The sequence below is a fragment of the Rhipicephalus microplus genome, chromosome 10 (genome assembly GCF_043290135.1).
Source record: "Rhipicephalus microplus isolate Deutch F79 chromosome 10, USDA_Rmic, whole genome shotgun sequence".
NCBI lineage: Eukaryota > Metazoa > Arthropoda > Arachnida > Ixodida > Ixodidae > Rhipicephalus > Rhipicephalus microplus.
Window position 1 is genome coordinate 43,730,557 of NC_134709.1, and position 18,791 is coordinate 43,749,347.

General features: G+C 44.7%; 1 protein-coding gene across 4 annotated transcripts in view; it reads right to left on the bottom strand.

Moving 5' to 3' along the window:
• Ythdc1 (YTH domain containing 1) overlaps positions 1–18,791 on the bottom strand; it is a 41,271-nt gene that overhangs the window by 16,789 nt on the left and 5,691 nt on the right. For all 4 annotated transcript variants that reach the window (XM_037432473.2, XM_037432472.2, XM_037432470.2 and 1 more), the window contains exons 5-14: positions 17,737–17,901; positions 13,890–14,333; positions 12,443–12,526; positions 11,589–11,633; positions 9,399–9,511; positions 9,029–9,082; positions 8,424–8,478; positions 6,767–6,884; positions 6,143–6,227; positions 650–867 (exon numbers count right to left, since the gene is read on the bottom strand). In XM_037432473.2, coding sequence (XP_037288370.2) covers positions 650–867; positions 6,143–6,227; positions 6,767–6,884; positions 8,424–8,478; positions 9,029–9,082; positions 9,399–9,511; positions 11,589–11,633; positions 12,443–12,526; positions 13,890–14,333; positions 17,737–17,901 — 1,381 coding nt within the window. The remainder of the gene's footprint in view (positions 1–649; positions 868–6,142; positions 6,228–6,766; positions 6,885–8,423; positions 8,479–9,028; positions 9,083–9,398; positions 9,512–11,588; positions 11,634–12,442; positions 12,527–13,889; positions 14,334–17,736; positions 17,902–18,791) is intronic.

An 18,791-nucleotide genomic window follows, 5' to 3' on the forward strand; every position in this document is an offset into this window, starting at 1 on the left:
TGAAAAAAGAAAAACAGGGCAAGTGATGAGCATCGTACAGGCAGTTACGATCTTAAGCGCTGCATTCGTTTTGTTACGGGCACTTAAAACGTCTAAGCCTCAAGAAGGCCACCACTAAGCGAAGCTTTAGCTGATTCTCACAAGCTTTGTCTTCGGTAACGAACCAACAGTATAAAACGGTTCTAATTATCAACAGAGATCGACGTCTGCCTTTGTGGCGAAAATTTGTCCTTTTCAGAAGATTAACCTGTGGTTCTTAACTACGATAACTGCCAAGCCCACGAATTACAGGTTCCCAAATGAAAGCTATCTCCTCGGTCTTCTTTCCTACAAACACTGCAAACAGCATTTCTAAACTACCATCATCCTGCCTGCAAGATAAGCTTGCGCAGCCCAAATTGGCTTTCAGTCAGACTTGAAAGAGATTCGCAGAAATGGCTTCTTGCTGTTGAAGGGCTATTGTCGCTTGCCAGCGCAATTTCTCGAATGGCCAATATCGCCAGCTATCCATGCTTCTTTCAGTGAACACATTCGAAACTAGAGGGGGGCCTCGCAACTTGCTCAGCCACCCTCGAGAGTCCCGCGGCAGCACGGGTGGTGCACAGTCCAGCACAGCCACAGCAACAAGCGTCCAGGTGTCATGTCTAACCTCGCCAGACGCAAACGAGCTTCATCCCTTCCACTGGTGCGAGCGTGGCGATGACGGTGGCCACAGGGGGATGCGGAACGACGTGATGGGGTGCGGCGGCGGTGCGTCGAGCTTCGGCGCGACGTGCGACTGCGGCGGTGCAGGATGCTGCGCAGGTCGATGTTTTCATCCACGGGAAACAGCTGGCACAGCTCTTCAGCCACGCGGGGCTCAATTTCCTGTTGCAAGTGCAAGCAGACAACAAATAATTAATAATATAACTACTGAGGTGTTACATCCCAAAACTACAGCATGATCATTAGAGACAACATGGTGTAGGCCTCCGAAAACTTCATTCAAGCAGCTGGGGTTCTCTAAGGGGGGAGGTGGCGTTGAAAAAACTTTATTTGTTGACCTACAGCAATGAAATTTGGCATGCATACTCATAAGTGTCTCGAATAGAGAAATATGCAGTTTCATCATGATACCTTCAGTAGTTCTCAAGTTACATAATGCTACATGGTCCAATTACATGGTCTGCTTGTAGAAAGCCTAGCGCTGTAACAAAACGTGCCAAGGAGCTGCGAATGATGTTGATCTTTACTCAAAAGAAATCTACAGGTATGACACTCTCAGAATTTTTGAATAAGTTCTTTTTTTAGAGATCATCATGGCTGCCGGCACACATCAGAAACAGTGGCACGGACAAATCATCGTCTAGAAAAAAAAACAGGGCGATAAAACAGCAATTGAAGATTGCTATACCCACAAGCAGTGTTCAGGATTTCGGGGGGAAAAAACAATCAAAATCGGTCCAGTCATTCCCGTGCTACTCTTTCCACGAGCAATGCACAATGTCCAAAACACACTTTGAGAAAAATGAACTTTTTTCGATTAACTTTTTTTATTCTCGTTGGATATTGATGAAAATTGGCACAGACACTGAGAATGATGTCACAGTGCTTCCATAAACATTTTGAAGCGATACCACAAATACTTTACGAGAGACAAATTATTTCTTCATTGAACCATGTGGAGGGGCTGAGCATAATGTCAAAAAAACAGTATTGAGAAAGCTGCGTTTAAAGTTTTAACTTTTTTTTTACGTCTCTAAGACATTTGAAAATTGTGATCTCAGGTTTGTCTTGTGATATTTGACTTCTTTTCATGATTTACTCCTTTTCATGATTTACTAAGAACAAGTATGGATTTCAAACCAAGTTCTTTGTATGAAGGAATGGTGTGATAGGTATGACAGAAAAGATTGTAATTGAATAAAACCATATACTGAAATTATTACATACTTTTAGTGCTGAAGTAGTAATTAGCATAATTAAGTACTTCATTACAAATATTCACTGAACTTTCCCTTATTTGGAGAGAGATTTATTGCATCAGAAAAATGGATCACACCATGACTGCCTATGCCTTCTTTCCAAATAACAAAGTTATGGGCAGAAGACTGGTGGCGCAAGAATGTTTAGCAGTATAATTAATGACGCGACACGGGCATACAAAAATTCGTGCCCCTGATTCATACATGCTCTTTTGCCGCTCTAGCCGTGAAACACATCATCATACAGCCGGTCGCGGAAACTCTTATCTACAGCAATTCATTAACCTCGGAACATTCATAGACGTTCGTGGCGATATCAAGCACGGCTCCAAGCACGTCTGAATCGCATCACAAAAGCTTATTGACAGCACTCCATATGACCATGGGGTGCGCAGCCGCGTGGACAGTGCAGCCGGCACATAATGCACTTGCTGGCGGCGTTCGATGACGATGCGCGAAATATGCAACTACGATGACAGAAAATCGGCGCGCACTGCGCTTGGCATCGCATTTTCAAATGATGACGCGTGAAACTGCTAGCCGCTATTCCGAGCAATCCTTGGCAGTGAATGGGGGGGGGGGGGGGGGGGGCGTGCTTGACTGTGTTGTCTGCTGCCAATGCGCAAAATGCCCGTACGTGATTAAGAGGAGCTAGCGAGTGATGTGCTACATTCCTTGCGAAGAAGCACGTCACCAAGAGTGCGCTTGCGCATCGTTCTTGCCCGCAGTCTCGCTGTCAGCGGAGTTATGGCTAAAGCCGACTCCGATGACGCGCCGCACTCGTAGACCGCGCGCCCGCTCGTGCATCCGGTGCGCCCACTCGTAGTAGTCAGATCATGCCGCCGCTTACAGCTTAGTTGCTTGCAAAGAAGCACGTCGCCACGAATGCGCCAGTACGACGTTCCTGCCCGCAGTTTCGCTGTCGGCGAAGTTAGGGCTAAAGACGACTCCGATGACGCGCGGCGCTCGTAGATCGCCCGCCCGCTCATAGTAACCTGATCGCGCATCCGCTTACTGCTCGTAACTAAAGCGTAATTATATCTTAAGTGATCATCAAGCCGTGAACACGTCACGAACTAGCGATTTTCGAGAGCCATGTCCTCGCGACGCACAAGCAGCAGACGGCGATCTCCCGGAGCAAGCATCAGGCCAATGGCGAGGCGAGCTGAGGCAACATGGCGGCCACGGCCAATGAAGGGCCTCAAAATGACCTTCAAACATTTGCTTTTTGTGCACTTGTTGTTAAAGGGAGGAGCCAGCTGAGGCTCCTCCCTTTAACACACGGAGAAATGCTCTTTCACACACGGAGAAATGCTCTAAACACGGAGAAATGCTCTTTCTGATGAGCCCAAGAAGCCGGCTCCCGGCCCAAGCATCGCGAAGCTACAATTTTTTGAAGATCGCTGTTTTCTCGCCATTTCCAGAAAAAGTTTTGCAACCTAGGTGGGTGAAACGAATTTTCCGAAGCACTTCTGCGCGGTTTTCGGTGCAGATATTTTGGAACCAGATAGAAAAAGGGTTCCAGAAACTGAAAACTTGAGTTTCAAAAAATCAATTTTTTTGCCATTTTTCTCGATCCCAAAGCCGCATCCCCCCTTAAATTCAAACCCATATCTAAACACACAGGCCTTCAAAATTTCACCACCATCGATATGTGGATGTGGCAGATGGGATTCGATCCCCAACCTACGGGTCAGCAGCCAAGCCCCATAAGGACTGACCACCGCGGCGGTTGAAGAATTGGCTTAGTGCACATTGTCATGCCGGTGAGGAATATAGAAGAGCAAGAGGATTGAGAGCCAATTTTTATGGTACTTACTTTTTTTAGTGCAACAGAAAGCTTACTGGTTCGAGCATGGAATGGTAATACGTACAACACCATGAAGTTTTTGATTGATAGATATGTGGGGTTTAACGTCCCAAAACCACTATATGATTATGAGAGACGCCGTAGTGGAGGGCTCCGGAAATTTTGACCACCTGGGGTTCTTTAACGTGCACCCAAATCTGAGCACACGGGCCTACGACATTTCCGCCTCCATCGGAAATGCAGCCGCCGCAGCCGCGATTCGAACCCGCGCCCTGCGGGTCAGCAGCCGAGTACCTTAGCCACTAGACCACCGCGGCGGGGCACCATGAAGTTTTTGTAATCAGAATTTTTCTATTAGTGGCGAGTATGAGGTCCTATATGCAATGTGACAATGAATACTGCAAACAATGAACGCGAGAGCAGTTCATGGACGAGCACGGTGGTTTACCGCACAAGCACCGCAGCTCGACATGGTTCGCTGGAGGCCACGAACGCTGCGTGACTTCTTACCACACAGCTCGGTTTACCTAGTAGGCAGTGCAGTATTGAGCACAGCTGGACAAAAACATACTCTTGAGACCAATATTGCACGTGACAGCATCGGACGCCGAAAATGACGAAAATAAACTACAGTCGAAACCCGCAATAACGAAACCCCATGAGTACGAAATATTTCCGGATCTCCGGCGAACGTTCATAGAAGCCCATGTATTACGTATCTCGCTGCAACAAAATGTTTTTGGACAGCGATCCCGCATTAACGAATTTTCCACCACGGTACTTCGCGATGGCGGGGCCGGGAGCCGGCTTCTTGGGCTCATCAGAAAAAGCATTTCCCCGTGCTTAACTTTCCCGCCTCAGCTGGCTCCTCCCTTTAAAAACAAGCGCACAAAAAGCAAATATTTGAAGGTCGTTTCGAGGCCCTTGATTGGCTGTGGCCGCCATGTTGCCTCAGCTCGCCTCGCCATTGGCCCGATGCTTGCTCCAGGAGATCGTCGTCTGCTGCTTGTGCGTCGCGAGGACATGGCTCTCGAAAATTGCTACTTCGTTATGTGTTCACTGCTCGATCATCACTTAAGATATAATTACGCTTTAGTTAGGAGCAGTAGGCGGATGCGCGATCAGGTTACTACGAGCGCAGCGCATCATCGGAGTCGTCTTTAGCCCTCACTCCGCCGACAGCAAGACTGCGGGCAGGAACGACGCGCTAGCGCACTCGTGGCGACGTGCTTCGTCGCAAGCAACGAAGCTGTGAGCGGCAGCATGGTCAGATTACTACGAGTGGATGACCGGATGCACGATCAGATTACTACGAGCGGGCGCGCGGTCTACGAGCGCGGCGCATCATCGGAGTCGGCCTTAGCCCTAACTTCGCTGACAGCGAGACTGCGAGCAGGAACGATGCGCAGGACACCCTTCGCTCCTTTGGCGCACATGATGATGATGTAGCAATGGACCACTTTTTCCAGTGCGAAGGCAGAGCATTGAAGTTGTTGCATGGCAAGGGTCGGCAAAGTAAGTTGACCGACTTCTGGCAATAAATTTTCATTCTGCTCGCCGTATCACAGTTTTTATATAAAGTCTCATACTCGCGGCAACGAAATTCTTGCGAAAACGAATTTTTTCGGTTTCCCCGGCGATTTCGTTATTGCGGGTTTCGACTGTACATTGAAAAATTACACGATGGCCACTTTCGCTCGCTCACTACGGCCATGCTTGCTGCCATCAGCAACCAATAAGGTTGTTGTATCCCCTTTTTAGCCCTACCTGTCATCCTGACTTTACAGCTTATACATTCAAACCTTATTATAACAAAGTTGGACATTGCATCAAAAATAAGTTCGTTATATCGAAAAATTCGCTATAACAGTACATTCATAACACTACCTAATGCAAGAATATTCTTTATAGCTAAAATTTCGTAATATTCGGGTTCGTTACAGAGAGGTTACAATGTGTACCTACACGCAAGTTCTCTCTATCACAGTGAGCCTGTCAGTACATGTCAATATGAAACCAAAAAAACACACACACAGTGCACCTATGTTGCGGGGAATGTTAGATTTCCATTAGAACTTGTACTTCCTCCTACTCTTAGACTTGGGCAGCAGCTCCATGAGCAGGATCGTTTACAAGAAAGTAATAGCAGACTACCCAACTTGGCCATAAAAATAAAAAAGTTTGCTGCTGGGATAGCTAGGTTTTCAAAGTTGTTGAGATTTCAGCATGTCTATCGGTCTGATTCCCTTGAAACTCGTAGGCTTGTTTTCCATTATTCTTTAGAAATTCTTGGCCAATTCTTTCTGTGCACTTTGCTAATTACGACAACTGCTCAAAATTTTCGTGCAATCCTCTTTTCCTGCATTACCTGTCCATCCCGACCAATCTTGACTTGTTTTCCGTCATTCCAAGGGTTGTACAGATGGGTAGTCTTGGTGAAAGGTAGTTCACGTCTGAAACAATGAGTACACCGTTATGTAGTTTGATGATGCATTTGAAGAACTTTGCATAACAGTGGGTAGCAGCAGTGCGACATCCACTGCAAACTGTTTACGAGAGTACCGACGCATGTTCCTGAAGTTCCGTAAGTTTCAGACCACATACCTTACAAGTGAAAGGATGTCAACAGCACCAAAAAGAAACTGGCACGAACACAAGCTCAAGTCACCAGATGCCCAACAAATCGTTCAGTCATAGCTATAAGTGGCTTCTCGATCAAGAAACTTCAATATTCATGATGTCATAACAACTGCATGCTTGGGTGCCACGGAACGCTACTTCCTCAAGCAAGACGAAAAAACATCTGTTCATTCATTAAAACTGCACCGACATTTACTAAAGATGAGAGGGAAAAGAGTGCATGAGAGGAAAGGCTGCAGGAAAGAAACTTTAAAAGCTGCTATTAACAGGGGGCTAATTAACTGGGGGCAAATGTTGAGCCAATACATTACATAACAGGCTGTTCACTCAACAAGACTAAGCAGGTTCTCACCTGCAGATCCAGTCCACCTGGAAGACACCGCCCAGGGCCCTGGCACTCAGACCGGGCGGCAGCACCCACTGGATTGTTGGGCAGTCGTGGTTCGACTCAGACCCCAGGCGTGCAAAGCCTAGAGAAGAAAACATTGAAAACAGGGAAGTTAAAATGCACACTCCACATGTGTACAATAGCGGAAGGATGCCGAACTTTGAAGTGATAATGAAAAAAGTTTTCTTCCGCCACCATTTTCAGCCAGACAGACAGATTGGGTGCTGAAATCGAAATACCTACACAATCTTCATTTCAGGCAGAACTCAGAGAAAAATTTAATTTAATGCTTTCTTAACAGCCTGCAGTATCAAGCGGCCGCACCATGAACTAGAGGACTTCACATTTAATGCACTCAAATTTGAAATGCAATTCCTAGAACCAGGATGATCAACACTGGCAGCGAACAATTTTCCCGTATGGGATAAAGCCCTTAATGGTGGGGCATGCCTCTGCGCCTCTGTAGAAGGGAGAGAGTGAGATTTTGTAAAGAGGCAAAGAAACGAAAGAACCAGGACCGCAAGACAGGCGTTCATTGCGGTGGCTGACGTCACAGCTTGTGCTAACCTGCAGTCTTTATATAATGATATAATGTTAGTAATATACCTTTATAACAAATTTTTGAATATAACAAACTTATTTTTCAGTAAGATTCAATTTTGTCAACTGTTGAAAAAAAATATGTGAAATAAGCTTTACCAAACAGAAGTTTGATGTTTTTCAAATTTTCTGTGTTCAAGAATTAGGATTCCAGATTCCCAACAAAAAAAAAGTTCTGAACACATTCCGAAACAAGGTGATCCACCTCTACAATCTAACAAAATAAACGGAACCGCTGTTAATTGGAACACATGATTACAGTCACTTATAGTACAGGCAGTGCACGGAGGCATGCTCATCACCGCTCAAGCAATCTACGCAGCTGCACAGTTTCAGGAAACTTGTTAGAGGGAAGCTCACCAAATGAGGCATAACTGTCATCGAAACTCTCTTTTACTGGCCCACTGAAGAAGCTCATTTCAGCGTGCTTCGCACTACAGGTATAGTACCAGATGCTGCAGGTCACACACACACACACACAGTGTTACCGTGTTACTGCGCAGTGCTTCTGTCTCGCATGTTGTTATTGCAAAGAACATGCCATTTACTGCAGCCAGTGCCTACAAATATGCACAGTCCCCAAATTATGCCTGCACGCTGCACACATTTGCGGAGATAACTTTCATCACTTTACCCCGTACTGCTAAGCGCAAAGCATTTGCAAACCTTGGCATGCAAGACAAACATTTCACTGATGGCAAGTGTACCAAAGTGGCAGATGCACCAGAGTGTTAAATGTACAGTAGGAAAAGGAAACTCGGCCACATTTTCTCAGAGTCTTTTTTTTGGGGGGCTACTCCTATAGTGTTTTTAGGATAGCCAGCTATCTCAACAGTCCGTTCACCTACGATAAAAAAAACATGGTGTCAAATTTATGTGACATGACCAAAAAGTAACACAATTCATTACAAGAGGAACTTAAGGCGTTCACCTTTACACCTCGAATGAGCCCTCCACAAGGCCACAAGCTTCAAAACATTTATTCACAGAACAGCAAAACAAAGTTAACAAAAGCACTCACCTTGGAACTTGCCACTTTCCTTGACTGAGTAGATCAGAATGACATTTTTGCACTCCTGCAACGTAACAGGAGGCAATTATTTTCTCTACAGTCTTTAACTAATGTGCAGCACGTACAGCACAGTTTACGTTAAAGAAAGTTCAGAGGTAGAATTAAACTACCACCAATGTAAACATCACGTAGAAAGTTCCTGAAATTTTAGCAATATTTTCATTACTTATACTCAGGTATCCTAAAAACCTGGAGAGCAATGCATGAAAGAGCACCACAGTGAATGGAACACGACAGTACTTCTTAGCATACATAAATGAAAAGGCACAGCAACAACTGACGTGTTGTCATATGACGGCAGTGGTTTCGATGATGAACATTTGTACTAAGTTCACAAGGGAACAGAAAACGCTCCAGACCATTCACAGCGCATCATGATCGCTAATACATGCTGTGAGAGTTGAGAATGAAGACTAATGGAACAAGTGCAAACACAGCTGATCGAAACAGCCACATTATTCTGATAAATATAAACATTGCAGTCATATTGGCATTATTTCTCGTTAGGCACTTCCTTGAACCCCGGTTAGTTGCACGTGATTGACACAACTTACCCTGAAGGCCTGATTCAGTTTAGCTTCGTTCTGAGGCGGTGTTGACCACACCCCCTGAAAGCAAAAAAACACAAGCCATAAAGTTATCATAAAACAACTCGGTACTTCAGGCATAATCTTTATCAGAAAACACACAAACATCCAACACATGCCCAAGGTAAAGCATTAGCAAGAGAGTAAAAAAAAAAAAAAAAAAAAAGAGCTCGCACAAGATAGCACAAAATAGGGTGTTGCGCAAGTGCTCAGATGTACATTTATTGAAACAAATTACTTGTATGACCCTGTTGCGTGCAGCCTAATGCGTTTCAAACTGGCGAGCCGATAGAAGCCGAGGCCATACAATCCAGGATTCTCGCAGCGAGCGACTCACCTTGGCCTTTGAGAGCACAACGTTCTCATGGTTATTGCTTTTCACTAGGAAGAACCTGGCGTTCCGGAAGAAGTACTTTATGAGGTGCTGTTGTTCAATCAGCTCAGAATGCTCTGAAAACAAGCGAGATAAATTGTTTTCACGAGAACGACGCAAGAATGAGTAAGCGCACTGTTCTATGCGACTTCCAACACATTCACGAGCAGAATCCCAGCTTGACATTGACTCACTTGCAAATACTCAACATATCATAATATTCAGAGGGTCTATTTTTGTTTCACTACACACAGTTATGATTCCAGATTGTCGCGACACCCTCACTTTACTTATTCACCAACAAATACTTTCTATCTCTCTCAATTCAAACGATCCTTGCTTCTGAAAGGCACAGAAAATGTGATGCTGTAAAGGCCCCATATTGCACCAGAAAAACAGTAGGAAACAAGAAATCACCACACACATATACACATAACTTCGCAAGTTTCATCAAAATCGATCAATAATTATTATTTCTCGATATTTAAAGAGCACCATGTCCCCTTTAAACCCCTTTCAACTCGAAACTAGTCAATGGTGCCAAGCTAGAGCTTCACAAAACAAAAAGAACTGGCTTCAACATTTGCCAAATGTTACTGAAGGTGAGGTGTGCTTACAGGCCTTTTCATGTGGATGTTCAAGGAGCATGGCGGCAAAGTACAACAAATATGCTAGTGAATACTATGCGCAGAGCATGCAAAAATATCGTAATCATAAGAGAGCGATAATTTATTGTTAGCTCTCCCTTACCAGAATACACTAACTCATGCCATAGGCACCAGAATGCCGTTACTATTGAGTCACCACTGCACTTCTAGAGTGCTCTCTCTATGGCAAATTAACAGCTATAATTAATTATAGTGATCATGTGCATAGTGAAACCCACTTATAACGATGCCAGATATAACGATTAATGGGAGATTCTGACCACACTTTGCTGAACTTGTGATTTTCCCAAGCTGCATATAGAAACTGCATCCCCATAAAGCAGACATTTTTCAAAGCCTCCAACTTTTACAAGGAACATTTCAGACACGGTCTTAGTAATATTACAGCATATGTGAAGTAAAAAAAAAAAGAAGCCTTCTAAACATAAGGAAAGGCTTTCTAAGTATAGCTTCAAAGCATGCACCACTACAGTTTACTCGTGACCAAAATATCCTCCATCAGCGAGCACCGCAATCAAGGTCACTAACTTTTCAGACGTTTTTTCATGGACAGAATGGCAGCGAGAGATAAAAAAAAATACATGAGAGGAAGCATAAAGCCTCACACTCAACCTTTATGCAACAATTTTTTATGATGACCTAGTGCCTACAATGAACCATACAGTTCCTGGGAACGCACAAAGCGTAAATGCAAGAAGCGATGACCAGGATAACTTTCCATTGCACCAAAAAGTTCACTGCGCTCTTTAATTCATTGATGCATCTTTTCCATAACAGCAGAGGCCCATTGATCGATGACTACGACTTTCGCACAATTTTCACGAATAAGCGTTAAAACAGAGCAAAGAGGACGTGGTGGCCGGCAATGAACATGTCATTATGACTCGTCACTGACAACCTTATCATAGTCATCTGCAGCCATCTGCTCAGCTGTGTGCATGGCATAAAGTGTCGGTGGTGCAAGCGTGTCACGCTACCACTCACAACATCACCACCGCCGCTTCATGCATGAAGCAACACAGCTTTAGTGCACGTCGCTTTGTAGAAATTCAAGCAGCTTGCTGTTGTTGAGTGGCACGTGAACCGAGAAATATTGACGCACTGACAGGCAAGCATACAGCGCGTGTTCTATCAGACGACAAGCCAAGTGTGTGGCGCCTCGGCCTACACGTCGCTTGCAAATTGGTTGTCTTCGCTTATCTCCCCCCAAGCACGGTCTGTGCAGGCACGAAGAATGCACCAATGCACACATAGGGCTAGCCTAGCTGTGACGGCATGAGCCAAGTAGGCAAAGCACTGCACGCAACTAGCCAGGCACGACTGCTCCACATGCGGTACCGCGCTTCAGTAAACGCTGTAAATTTATTACAAATGTGGTTTATTTGACTCATGCACCATACAATAAACGGGTTCGACTGTATAACCTTTAACATGACTGATGTAGTTACTATGGAGGTCACAAGAGGTCCAGCCAAGACTGACTTACCTCGTCTTCCAACAGATGAAGATACTCGTGGCCGCTTTGGTGTTCCTGAAAACAAGATGCCACCTGTCAGCTAACAGCACAATAGATCGGTTTGTCTAGCAGAATGGAAAATTTGCCCCACATAGGCCCCACATGAGCAACGTTCATTTTTTTAAGTCAATTTACAGGCACTGCATTTGTGTGTGTGTGTGTGCAATGCTTGATTTTTGTAATTGGTTATGGAAGCACAGCTGAATCCCTTTACAGGAGACACTGATGTAAGAAACAGTTGGGTATGAGAGACACCAGTCTGCCTACAATGAAATAGGAGTCGATCAAGAAATTAGAACCTTGCTTATAAGAGATACCTCAAATAAGGGACAAGAGCTGCTCCCCAATGGGTTTTTCTCATTAAGGGTTTCAACAGTACAGCAAAAGGGTCCACTTCCACAACTTTTTAATGACGACCAGACAACCTCGTCATTTCTTTATATCTCATGAAGGCCCTCATTAAGCCTATCGAGGACATCAGTATTGCCAGCATAAGAGCTCCTTTCAAGCTGGTGTTAGCATAGTTACTTCTAGGCACTCTTGGCAGTGTGCTTTGATCCACACTAAAAGGCACGTTAAACACTCCCCAATTTTCTTTTACATTTTCTTACTTAAGAATATCATAATCGTAAGCAGCCTACATCATCCTACAATGCAGCCTAAACAGCCTTGCCAAATTGTGCATGTGCAAGAAAGAGTCGCTAGATCAGTAAGTAAGCTTCAAAAAATGGTACGTCAGATGTAGCACGTCACATACACCACACCAGTCATGTCTTCGACCCCGCTAGCTCCTTATAACTTGAAGAGTTCGCACAAACACTCACTTTCCACACTTCTGTTCTTTCTGTCGTAGACGATTGGAGAATGACGCCTCTTGCGAGAGACGTGGTGCCTCGGTGAACGGTCACCTGTAAAAGATTTTGAGAGCTCTATAGAGAATGACAGTAATGAAAAAAAGCAAGTTGAAGGTAATTCGTGACTTTACAATAACAGAAAGTGATGTCCCGAACTATCACACATCGATGCGAGTGATACCAAAACTTTGCAATGCGAGACACATGCTACTAACTGGATGAACTAGCATACATTACATTTCTTGTAACTCAACAGACAACACGAAAAATCCATAGGTATGCTCTCTACCTGAGCATACATTACATTTCTTGTAACTCAACAGACAACACGAAAAATCCATAGGTATGCTCTCTACCTGAGCATGGACTAGGACTATGCTCTGAAGAATTGGTTGCACGCATCGACTTGCCTACAGTTTCCTTTCTCAGAAACTCCAGACTGATTACTTTACTATCCCAATGACTGTGTAACTCTAAAGTTTGCAACTCGAAAGTGCAGGGCACAGAAATAGTTGGCATAAGAACGGAAGAATTAAAAGTAAAATGTATCGCTGTTCGTCTGTAAAACGTGTGTTTAATAATGGCCACATTCTTTCTATATGTTAGCAGTTAAGAAGAACCAATGCAGCAACATGTCATTTGCTGTGAGCAACGAGTGAGGCACCGATGCACCGACAGCTGTTAGCCCGATTTTCCTGCGATGTTTGTTTTTTCCAAGAAAAGCTACTTCGTACTGTTATGCACCCATACATGAGCACCAGCTTCGCTAATCGCTACAGTACATGTTTCTGATAGTACCCCTTTAGGAGTGCGCTCAAAGGTCATTATAACGACGTCACATCTTACACAGAAATAAGTTCATTATATTTAAAAACTCATTAGAAAGGTTTATTTGTAATGCGATATCTATTGCAAAATTATTTTTTATTTACTTCATCACACCCGATATTTTGTTGTACTTGGGTTTGTTACATGAATGTTTGAGTGCACACCAAAGCAGGTGCCTGGAGTATATCGCGTAATGCCATTTCCGCAGCAGTTAGTCACAACACCGCATTGAATAGCAGAGGCATACAAGAAAAGCGCAGAGCAGCTTCGTGGACAGAGCTTCTATGTATTTTTAAGTTGTAGCCAATTTTAGTGTTATGAGACACACAAGAGCCACAAAAGGCATTTTTGTAATGTAAGCCAGTATTCTAAGCAAAGCGTCGGCAGATGAAATGCTGCACCCACTCGCCTTTGAAAGCGCTAATAGAGCGAGCTATCTTTTCCTAGGCCAAATTATACGCGCGAATATCTTCTGCTTGTCAAAAGGCATACTAGTAAGGGCAACACACCAATTACACAAGAAACCTGCAGTCAACTAACAGCGTGATTCAACTGCAACACACCAATGCCCTCCTCACAAACAACTCACCCTGTTCCGAAGCTGCTGACGATGACACGCTGTAGGACTGCGACCTGGAACGTGACCTAGACCGGGACACCGACCGCGACCTCGAAGTACTTGAGCCAAGGCTACACGAGCAGCTCTCGTGGCCGGAAGACGTTATGTCGCTTCGGCCATCGTCATAGGTCTGTTTACCCGAGGTATGTCCACCCCCTCGACCCTCGGAGATGCCGCTCACCTGACTCGTACTACCACCAATGATGAAGCTCGAGATGGGGTCTAGGGGGCGCGTGTGCATGCTAGACTGCGAGCTTCCTTCGCCGACCACCGGCGGTGGCGGTAGGGGCTCTTCTGCCACTTGCAACTCCTCCGCGGTGGGCGTCACGTGGAGTCGATCCGGGTCTTCGTCAGGCACGTGCATCTTGTTCGAGGCCACGGCGACAACTGGCGAGACTGGACTTGGCTTGGAAGCTGCCGAGAAGCAGGTACTCACGTTGAATGCAATGCTGTTGTATTTGCAACAAAAGCTCAGTGTGCGTCACGAGTCATTTGACACTTTTTTTCATTAGCCTGATTTTTCAGAGAATGTCATGTACACTATGCCTTTTAATCAGCAGTGTAATCTTGTTTTCCACTGACGGTTTAACTTTCACCTTTGTTTGGCAATCACTGCAAGTTTACCACTAAATTCTCATCTATTTCACAATGAAATTCATAATGCCATGCCATAAATGAGGGTTTTATTGATTCATTAACAAGGAATGTGCACCTATATTTCAATAGATACTATACCCCACTTCTCAAAATTCTTTATTTACTATGTATGTACCATTTCTTCCACTTCTCACGAAAGCTCGTTGCACATTGCATAACATCAACTTTTATAAATGATCTAATGCTGTTTCATTGCCTGTGAGGCCTCATTCTCTACAAAGGACTTCTTGTAACATATTTCGAATTTATGAGAACAAAATACACTGATGTCGAAAAAATAACAGAGAAACGCTTATGCGCTCAAGTGCACTCGAGAAAACACATTTGCAGCCACTTTTCTAGGGCCAACAGCGACACTACCTTATCAGGAAATATTCACCACCTTGCTGCTCGATGAGGCAACCACGTTAACAGATATTAAGTCACCATACGCCAGCAGAGGCTGTCTAATTGCACCTACACAGCACAGAGACGATATCATCCTGGTTGTTTCGGCTTCCAAACAGCTCTCTGTAAAACTCCTCCGTCACCTCAACTATCCTATCCATATTAGTTATTACATAGCCTTCCTTGTCCCTTAATGCATACATCCGATTTTTGCCTATGCAGAAGTTTGCCTTCCCAGCTTTTAGGCTTCTGCCGCTTTTTACAGCCTGCTCAATTCTCCCCATGTTGTACCTTTTGATGTCGGCTACCTTGCGCCTATTGGTTAACTTCGAAAGCTCGACTAGCTCTATATTATCGATTGCATTTGAGGCTTCCATGGTCTAGCGCGTCTTAATGAGATTTTTCATCTGCTGAGAAAGTTTGCCAGTGTCCCGACTAGTGAATGTACCTCCGACTTCCGTTGCACACCCTTTGATGATACTAGTACGATTATCGTTCACTGTGTCAATACTGACGTTGGTTACCTCGTTTAGAGCTTCAAAGCTATTCTGAAGCAGAACTCTGAATTCCTGTACTCCTAACCAATGAATGTACCTGGCGAAATTCCAGGAAAAGCACTGGTTTGAGTTTTGCTTAACAGGTCATGAATGGCTTCGGAACAATTTGAGGAATACAACAAAGCCACGATTTTTTTATCGATGACACTAAAGCAACCATTATGACACTACAAAGTGAATCGACTTCAAGTTTGAACAGACATGATGTATCAAAAACCTTGATCGAAGTCTAACTATCCTTTCTCGAAGACTGAGCAAGGGAAACTGTTTGCCTTGCTGAAATTAAGCAAAGAAGAGCAGCTGACAAAACTTGAATAAATGAGAGAACCTCATTATTGAAGTGCATGAGACTGTATTTAATGTACCTACAAAGTATTAACATTTTTTAAATGTTTGTATTACTTGAATATCAAAGCAGTATGGGGGTAGTTGACAGAAACTGGTTTTTCAGCAAAGTTTCACTAACACTTCATTATTTAACATGCTTTAACAACCACAGCAAGACGACATGGTCAGGGCATTTCCATCCAGCTACAACTCGTCACCAACACCCAGGAATGTCATCGTGCAGTCGGGTCATGCGAGAGCCATAAATGGCAGCCTCATAAAAGTTCGGGAAGCAAACCAATCAGGTGACCGACCAGAATCACAATTCCGTCAGCAAAAATGTCCCTCTAACCAATCATGCGAGGGCAAGCAGTTGGCCTTCCGAACTGCCGTAATGTCGCAGTCGCGCCCCGACGCGGTGGTCTAGTGGCTAAGGTACTCGGCTGCTGACCCACAGGTCGCAGAATCGAATCCCGGCTGCGGCGGCTGCATTTCCGATGGAGGTGGAAATGCTGTAGGCCCATGTGCTCAGATTTGGGTGCACATTAAAGAGCCCCAAAAGGTCGAAATTTCCGGAGCCCTCTACTATGGCGTCTCTCATAATCATATGGTGGTTTTGGGACGTTAAACCCCACATATCATCAATGTCGCAGTCGCCTCACTAGAGCAGCGATTCAACCTGCCCCCTGACAGTAAAATGGTATTTTCTTTTTCTTTTAAAGTAGCGCCGTAGTACCTAAATAAAGGGAAAATCCGACTGTTGTTTGACCATTACTACAAAAACATTTTCGAACAAAAACAATGCTAAGCACCATCTCAACACAAACTGGGGGTCAGGGGGGCAACCCCGATAGCTAGACCATAGCCTCCCGAAATCAAGGACGTACCTTATCAAAGACCCAACACAAAGGCTGACAACAACGAAATTTCGGTTTGGCTACGTTGAATATGAGCGAGTAGCATCTGCCACTGACACAATCTTGGCAAGGCCAAAAAAGGTGTTAATAGCACAGTTTTCTTGCTATCAGCCTTTTATGCGGCATCAAATGTGACACGTCCACCCTTGTTCCTGTCGCCACAATGCCAGTATATACTGCCCCGGAGACTTTTCAGAGCTCTACGATCACTGAGGTCATGTTACGAAGCCGCACATTCCAAGTCATCCTGCCATTTTATTTTTCAGTAAAGATGTAAAGGGCTAGCCATAATTTGTGGCTAGCCCTCAAAGGCTCTGCTTGCATGGTGCATGCGTCAGAACCGATTACAGAAGATGAAGGCGCACTGTGACAGCTAATTATCGGTCGTCATAGGAGAATTGAACCATTCCTGAAAGTCTCTGCAATATCATGAAGATTCGCTTTTTCCCTTTGGCTCAAAATTACAGGTGAAAATTCCCCAAAAAAAGGAAAAATTCCTTGCACGGAACATCACAGAGTACGAGACAGACCGTAGCTTTGTTGTTTAGCTCTTAACCTCTCTGCACTGAAAAGAGATGTTGAAATGACTTATCACCTAGCTAAAGCCTAGCAGCAACATTTAAACAGTCTGCATCACCTAGCTAAGGCCTAGAAATAGCCTGGAAGCCAACTTACATTAGTCATCAGAATTACCCAGTATCACTGTTTTAAGGCTTCACGGATTAGTACAAACATCACCTCTCTTCTTCCATTTTTTTTTTTTTTTTCTCCCCGAGGTGGGGGCATCAAAAGCCTCTATTCTGACTAGCTTTGCATGACACTTCTGCATGTACTTCAAGCGTCAGGTTTCTTACTAGGACCAATCTATATCCACATTACCTCATAAAAAGCTTTCAGTGTGGTCGGCCTTTAAACAACAGAAAAATGCATAAGAGCAAGCAATGAGTGGTTCTCGAAATGCACTAGACTCACCTGTGGCAGCCACCTTCTCAGGCTTTGCCTTTGTTGCAGATGCAGTAGTCTGGGAGACTTTTGGGGCAGCTGCCTTTGGTGGCGCCACAGGCTTTTTGACTGGCTTGTTCTGTGTTTGATGGGTGGTCGGTATCTTTTTCCCTACTGTCTTCTTAATTGTCATTCCTGCCGAGGCCAACATGTTCTATCAGATTTCACGTTGGCAAGCATATTTACAAGCAAAACGGTACAAGGCAATCCAATGTTCACCTCAAAATAAACCATAGAAGGAAAACACAAAGCTCAGAATTTTTCCTTTGGAAGTGAAAATGGTGTCAGTGTTGTGACAAGCGAGGGCTCAGCAAAATAGAAAGAACTAGAAACATCGTAGAGGGGTCGGGATGCAGTGAATTCACAGTAAGAGAGCCACATGCTTAGAATTCTCGGAACTAGAAGTTGCATATTAATTTTGCAACTACAGTCGCCGACCGATTTTCCGGACTCCAAAAATTCGGACTTGTTGGATATTCCGGACTTTATAAATGCACCGTCAGGGATCCCATAGAGCTAATGCATTGTTTCGACCGATTTTTCGGGCGAATTTGCCCCTGAAAGTTCGATGTTTCGGACTAAATCGCTCGTTTTGTGCCACGCCCTAAGCCATTGTGAACGCCGCCATGTTGGATTTTCTGTCGGCTTGGCTAAGCTTGGTCTTCTGATGCTTTTCCTGCCTCCGAGATTGGAATGCGCACGCCATATTTTAAGTTTCGGAGGCCGTGTTTGCTTTTTAAAAGACGCGGCGATGGATGCCGTTTTTTCGTCTTCGGTCAGCACTATCGTCATCACATCGCACGGGGAGGAGGCGAAAGAAGGATTCTCTACCTGCCACAATGACATTTAAAGACTTCACTCGTGCGGACGACGACATTGTTTCGTGCGCGGAGGCCACTGACGACGAAATTCTACACCAGGTTGTCCCGGAGCCGGAGAGCGGCTCGGATGACGACAACGACGACCGCCCGCAGCCGTCGGCGGCGGAGATCGCCAACGCGGTGACAATTTTGTCGAGCGTTTAT